Source organism: Drosophila sulfurigaster, chromosome 2L (genome assembly GCF_023558435.1).
Source record: "Drosophila sulfurigaster albostrigata strain 15112-1811.04 chromosome 2L, ASM2355843v2, whole genome shotgun sequence".
NCBI lineage: Eukaryota > Metazoa > Arthropoda > Insecta > Diptera > Drosophilidae > Drosophila > Drosophila sulfurigaster.
The window spans coordinates 1,682,535-1,689,151 of NC_084881.1; the positions used below are offsets into that span (position 1 = coordinate 1,682,535).

A 6,617-nucleotide genomic window follows, 5' to 3' on the forward strand; every position below is an offset into this window, starting at 1 on the left:
AGTCGAAGGCGAACTGGGGCGTGCTGGGGAGAAGAGCCTTCTCAAACATACCTCGTCCGAGAGGGAGCAGGATGAGCTTCTGGAGGACGCCATGGTGGACTGTAATGAAATGAAGCAGACGAAACACAAGAAAAAAAAAGAATAAAACAATAGATTAAATGAAGAACATGGCGCGGGATGAATTGCCTAAGCCGGAAAAGAAAACCACAGGATAGTGGATGGCAGTAGAGAGAAGAATAGGTTACTCAGAGCGCGCGTCCCGTAGGAAGGAGGACCAGCTTTGCAACTGGTCGGCGGAAAACACCACGACACGTCTGGATGTCCACCACACGGACCCTTTCATCAGCACCTGGGCAAGCGGTCAGCACACGCCCGAGGCGCCATTCTTGTGGTGGTATATTCTCCTCTCTGATGACCACCATGTCACCGATTTGGAGATCGCGTGAAGGTGACTGCCACTTATTCCGCTTATGCAATTCCTCCAAATATTCGTTCTTCCATCGCACACAGAAATGCTGATGGAGAGCCTTGAGCCGTTGCCAGCGGTTGCGGATGGACTCCACATCCTCTCTGGACTCTGGCTCCGCCAAGTCGCTCACATCCTCTGACATAGGAGATAAAGGCCGCGAATTTAGGCACGCTTCAATTTTGGACAGGAGGGTGGAAAGTTCCTCGAACGAATGTTTTACGGAGGAAACCGTCTTGTAGAAATGCGACTTGAAACTCTTGACGCCTGCTTCCCAGAGACCCCCCATGTGAGGGGCACCAGGTGGCTTGAAATGCCATGCAAAACCTTGATGGCTGTGAGTGGTGAGAATCAGGTTGCGGGTGCTCTCCACAAATTCTTTGGAGAGAATGGAGGAGGCTCCGACGTACGTTTTCCCGTTGTCAGAGTACATGTGAAGAGGGCAACCGCGCCGTGCCACGAATCGGGAGAAAGCTTCCAAGAACTTTTCAGCTGTCAGATCCGTGGTCGCCTCAAGATGGATTGCCTTCGTGCTGAAGCACACGAAGACACATACGTAACCCTTCGTAATCTTGCAGCCCCGTCCGACGTAGCTCTTGACATCGAAGGGACCGGCGAAGTCTACTCCGGAGTTAGTGAAAGGTCGCGAAAAAGTCGACCGAGCGGTTGGGAGATCACCCATCAGCTGCGACTGGAGCTTGCGGCGATGAATCACGCAGGTCTTGCATGCACTAATTACTGTCTTCACCAAGTTCCTTAGCTTGGGAATCCAGAACTTGGTTCGGACCAGCCGCATCACCAATTGGTTGCCTCCATGGAGGGAGACTTGATGCGTGAAGGAAACCAGAAGGCGTGAAAACACGCAGCCGAACGGGAGAATTATTGGATGCCGCTCGTCGTAGGATAAGGAGGTGGACGCTCTTACGCGTCCACAGGAACGCAGGACACCTTGCTTGTCAAGGAACGGATTCAAGCTTAGGATATCGCTTGACCCGATTAAACGATTATGGGATCGGAGGGAAGCACATTCTTTCGCGTATACCCGATTCTGAGCCTGTACAATCAGCCTCTCTTGAGCTTCTGCAAGCTCTTGAGAGCTGAGCGTCTCTGGAAACGAGACCTTGGGATGGCGGCAACGCTGGGCAAACCTTCGCACATACGCAAACACTCAGAGCGCTCGATCGAACCTGGAGAAACGGTCGAGGAAGTCCTCACATAGGACTTGCGCTGCATGGACCTTCACCGCTCGACACTCAAATTCAGTATCGAGCCCAATGACTGGTGAAGGCCACTGCGCTGGTGAGTGCGTCAGCCATTCAGGCCCCTGCCACCAAAGGCGACTGGCCAGTAGCTCTTGCGGCGAGACACCGCGGCTTGCCAGATCGGCTGGGTTGTGTTCGGAACGAACATGTTGCCAAGTGCCATTCACCGAGTGAATCTTGGCAACTCGGTTCGCCACGAAAGTGTTCCACTTGCATGGCTGCTTATCCAACCATGCCAGAACGATTGTGGAATCTGTCCACAGGGACGTCTCAGCGTCGGGGGTGGGAAAATGTGGTAGGAGGGCGGCGGAGAATTCTGCCAGGAGAGCAACAGAGGAACAGGAGAGCTCCGCACAGCTCAAGACGAGGTAGAGAGACCGTCTTAATAGGTGCAACTCTAGTCTTCGCTGCTAGAAGGCTCACAGACACTTGTCCAGCTGTTTCCACACGTGCGTAAAGAGCGGCTCCATACGCGCTTTGAGAGGCGTCGCAAAAACCGTGGAATTGGATTTTTGCGCCGGGAGTGTAGTTGGTCCATCTAGGAATGCGGATGTCCTGTAAGGACGAATAGTTTCGCAGAAAACTGGTCCACTGCTCTGTGAGATCCGCCGGTAAGGAGTCGTCCCAGCCGATTTCTTGCTTCCAGATTTCTTGCATAAAAATCTTGGCCCAAATGACCACGGGAGCAAGCCAACCTGCTGGATCGAACAACTTGGCGATCTGCGACAGCACTTCTCTCTTGCTGAAAAATGGTTTGGACACCATCTCGGCGGTGACGAAAAAGAACTCGTCAGACGTGGCCCGGCAACGAATACCTAGCGTCTTTGCGACGATTCGTCGATCTTGAGGAAGTCTTCACAGAGCAAGTGATCCTTAGGGATTCTTCTCAGCACATCTTTCGAGTTCGAGGTCCACTTACGCAAAGGGAACCCAGCACTCTCGAGCGCTGTTCGAAGCTCATCTATAGCAGACACCGCAGCCTGCTTAGTGTGAGCTCCTGCTAGGACGTCATCGACGTACATATAATTGGCGATGATGTCACTAGCTAGGGGGTACCGGTCGCGAACATCACTCGCAAGTTAATGCAGAACGCGGATAGCCAGGTACGGAGCACAGTTCGCTCCAAAGGTGACTGTGTTGAGCTCAAAGTCGCATAACTTCTCGTCTGGAGTACGGAAGAGCAACCTTTGAAACCGGGTGTGTTTGGGATCCAAAAGGATTTGCCGATACATCTTGGTGATGTCAGCGTTGAAGACAAATTGGAAAAACCTCCATTTCAGGATTTGAATGGTCAGGTCGGATTGAAGGATTGGCCCAGTGTGGAGGATGTCGTTCAGACTCTTCCCGTTTGAAGTCGGGCTGGAGGCGTTGAATACAACGCGAAGCTTTGTGGTGGTGCTGTCGGGCTTGAGAACAGCGTGATGCGGCAAATAGTAGTTGCCGGAACTGGATGGAGGGACTTGAGTCATGTGACCCAAATCCAGATACTCTCGAATAACGGAGTCATATTGTTCCTTCAGACAGTCGTTCCTCTTTAAACGGCTCTCGTTTCTCAGGAACTGAGCGAGAGCGGTAGCCCTCGAGTGACCCAGGTCAACATGACCAGGATCGCGGAATGGGAGCGTGACCATGTAGCGACCCGTTGAGGTTCGCACGGTCGTGGCGTTGAAGTTAGCCTCACAAAAAAGGTCAGATTCTTTTGCTGGGCTAGCCGGCAGGTCCTCCACCTCCCAAAATTTGGAGAGGAGTTCCTCCAATGGCGGAGTTCGCTCGACGGACAGTCGAGCCGAAAAGGACGAAATGGCCTTTGAAATGGATCCCGACACAGGGCCAGTCAGGATCCAACCGAAAATGGTCTCTTGACCGAGGAGGGTCCCACAAATGTTAGGGTGAGAGCCGCCCAGCAGAATGGACGGGAGGATGTCAGCGCCTAGTAGCACATCAATCTGCGAACTCTCATGGAATTTGGGGTCTGCCAGCTGGATGCTGGGCAGATTCTCGAGGAGTGTTTGTGGGACGGAGCATGAGGGCAGATTCCCCGCTAACTGGGGGAGGACGTACGCCGACGCCTCGATCTGCAAATCGGGTCTGACCGGGGAGCCAATTAAGAATTGGCAAAACTTTCGGGGCTGGGCTGCCACAGCTTGCGTCAGCCCAGAAACGCGGGCTTGCACGGATGTATACGGCATCCTCAAGCGCTTGAACAACTTCTCTGAGAGGAAGGTGGCTTCTGATCCGGAGTCAATCAGAGCCCGAGCTGTATAGCGGACGCCGAGATGGCATACGTGAATGACAACTGTGCTGAGCAGAACACCTTGTGTGTTAACTGCCACGAATGACTGGACGTTAGCTGACTGGGTGGAAGTGGACTGTACTGGAGATGGAATGGGGGTTGTGACTGTCGGCGCCGGGTTCACTCGATGCAAGAGTGTATGATGACGACCCTTGCAAGTAAAGCAGCTGTGCGCACTTGTGCACTCGGCCAGGATATGGCCTCGTACGAAACAATTTAGACACAGCTTCTGTTGCTTTATATAATTGACCCTATCATTGATACCCATCTGGAGGAAACGAGGGCACAAGCGAATCGGGTGATTCTCCCGGGAACACAACTTGCAGGACTGGATTTTTGAAGTCACCCGACTCTCAAAGGAGTTGACCTGCTTGGCGACGGGGGCCTCCTTGCGTGAGGCCCGTGGAACCGTCGGAGCGCTCGTGCTGGCTGACACTTCCGCTAGCGCTTCTAGGGTGCGATACCGCTCTAGAAGGAAAGCGTTCATGTCAACCCACGTTGGAATGTCGCTCTTATTTTGACTGTTCCCAAAGAGAAAGGGTCAATTTGGGGAGCCTCGAAGAACACAGGAAAACCAGGATGCAATCCCAATTCTCCGTGTTGATCCTTGAGTGCTCTAAGGCCGTCAAGCACCCTTGGATGGTGCTCTGCAACTCCTGAATGGCTGCACCCGACTCTTGCCCAATGGCGGGCAAATTGAAAAGGATTCGCAGCTGACTGTTCACGAGCAACCGTTGGTTCTCGAAACGCTCAGTCAAGCTGGACCACGCCGACTGAAACCCCTCATTGGTCAAAGGAGACTTTGACACAATGGCATGGGCTTCACCGCTGGTCTTGGAGTTGAGATGGAAAAGTTTCTCAACTTCCGACAGTCTTGGATTTCGGATGTAAATAGCCGTGAATAAGTCTCGGAAGGTGGGCCAGCGAGTGTAATCGCCTCCGAAAACTTCGGTGTCACACGGAGGTAGGCGACACCCTGTGGACATGAACGGCACGGCTTGCGTTTGTACGGGTGTACGGGGAGTGAGTGCCTGGGAGGCATCAGCTATTTGCTCACTTAGCTGAGCGGACCACTGCTCATAGAGAATATAGCAGTAATCATATTTTGCCTGAATGGTAGGCAACTCGTCTGTCGTCATTTCATCCGACATGACGCAGGAGCAAGCCTCGTACTCCTTCTCGACCTTGTCCCACAAGGCACGCATCTGGTCCCTCCGGACCTGGCACGTGTACAGGGACGCGCTGTCAGTAGAAGGCTTGTTAAGTCGCGCCGCAAAGTGACTTATACGGTCAGTCGCGACGATGAACTTATTCCATGCCGAATCTACTACATTGTGTGCCATTCTGCTTTGAGAACGAGTAACAATTGGCCGAGGAATTGGGACGGAACTAACCTTGGTCTTAGGAACAGACGAAGGTTTCGTGACGAGGATCAGAGGCTTGGTACCGGAAGTGGGCGAAACACTAGCTGACCGTGCGGGGACCTCCCTTTTGGTGTGAACTGGCGATGTGCTGGATGCACGAAGAGCCGATTCCCTCTTGGGTCTAGGAAAAGGGGGGTTACTCGAAACTTTAGCGGCGCTAGTAGAAGGCACGGACAGTCTAGCTTTAGTCTTATCGGGTTTGCCCGTTGACATGCTACGCACGGAAGATAGGAAGCAGCTGGTTAGAAAACCAGAAAATCACAGAAAAATATACCAAAAAAAATACCAAATGGAACTTGGTTTTTTTTTTATCCGGAAACGGCCCAGAAGGTGGAAACGAAACGGAAGGCACGTAGCAACTAGTAAAAAAAATACCAAAGAAAATACTAGAAAAAATACCACAGGTAGTGCTGAGGTATTTTGTACCCAAATGGGTACGGACTGCGGACACAGGCAACGAACGCAAAGGGGGCCGGGGAAGATTCCCGCGACAATCAAGCAAATGATTGTCGAAAACAAGAACAAAAAAAAGCACAGAAAAATACCACAAAAACACAATATGCTGGAAAAAACACAAATGTGGTTAAAAATGGAAAAAATTATAAATAAATTGTCACAGAAAAAACAAAAACTTATTTATATATTTGTATATGGATATGTGGTGGAAGGAGAAGTGTATTTATATGTAGGAGTGTATATGTGTGTATGTATGTCTATGTTTGTGGGACACTGGCTGGAGTAAGCCTATACACCGACACTTGAGCTGGGAGTTGCTCTCAAATACACACACTAAATATATCACTTGGCAAAAAAAATTCAAAAAAAGGGTAGGGTATGTCGAGTGCGACTACCGCTGCCCTGCCAATCTGTTACTTCACTCGCAGAAGTACTTATGCACGCTGTTAAGCATGCACAACAGTATGCACGTATGTATGTATGTATGCTTGCACTGCGCTGCCAACGTCTAAGGCTGATGTCAGAGTGCGTGCGAGAAGCGATGCGATAATATTGGGCGAGAACGAGCGATAAACCATTGCAACCTTTTTCATATGCAATCGCTCGAAAGATGTCAGAGTGAGAGCGAAGCGAGTTGCGAGTTCAAGCGAGAAAGCGAGAGCAAAGCGAGAGAGCAGTTTGCAACCTGCTTTATCGCTTCAACTCTCTCAGAGCGT

At 51.4% G+C, this 6,617-nt stretch overlaps 2 protein-coding genes across 2 annotated transcripts; both read right to left on the reverse strand.

The window, feature by feature from the left end:
* Positions 1-245: 245 nt before the first annotated feature.
* On the reverse strand, positions 246-2,493 carry LOC133836507 (uncharacterized). Its single transcript, XM_062267036.1, has 3 exons — positions 2,178-2,493; positions 1,654-2,044; positions 246-1,614 (listed from the first exon to the last, which is right to left on the reverse strand). Exons 1-3 carry the CDS (start codon positions 2,491-2,493, stop codon positions 246-248), a joined length of 2,076 nt encoding a protein of 691 aa, XP_062123020.1.
* Positions 2,494-2,543: 50 nt separating this feature from the next.
* LOC133836514 (uncharacterized) lies at positions 2,544-4,508 on the reverse strand. The gene is made up of 2 exons (XM_062267049.1): positions 2,843-4,508; positions 2,544-2,773 (listed from the first exon to the last, which is right to left on the reverse strand). Exons 1-2 carry the CDS (start codon positions 4,506-4,508, stop codon positions 2,544-2,546), a joined length of 1,896 nt encoding a protein of 631 aa, XP_062123033.1.
* Between the last annotated feature and the right edge of the window lie 2,109 nt (positions 4,509-6,617).

Bases quoted from the DNA above. Each gene is read 5' to 3' on its own strand.
- LOC133836507 (XM_062267036.1), bottom strand. From the start codon at position 2,493: ATGGTGTCCAAACCATTTTTCAGCAAGAGAGAAGTGCTGTCGCAGATC. The intron at 2,045-2,177 runs GTGTGGAAACAG...CTCTCCTGGCAG, and splicing joins TGGAGCCGCTCTTTACGCAC to AATTCTCCGCCGCCCTCCTA. The intron at 1,615-1,653 runs GTTCGATCGAGC...GTATGTGCGAAG, and splicing joins TTCCTCGACCGTTTCTCCAG to GTTTGCCCAGCGTTGCCGCC.
- LOC133836514 (XM_062267049.1), bottom strand. From the start codon at position 4,508: ATGAACGCTTTCCTTCTAGAGCGGTATCGCACCCTAGAAGCGCTAGCG. The intron at 2,774-2,842 runs GTGCTCCGTACC...GGTACCCCCTAG, and splicing joins AGTCACCTTTGGAGCGAACT to CTAGTGACATCATCGCCAAT.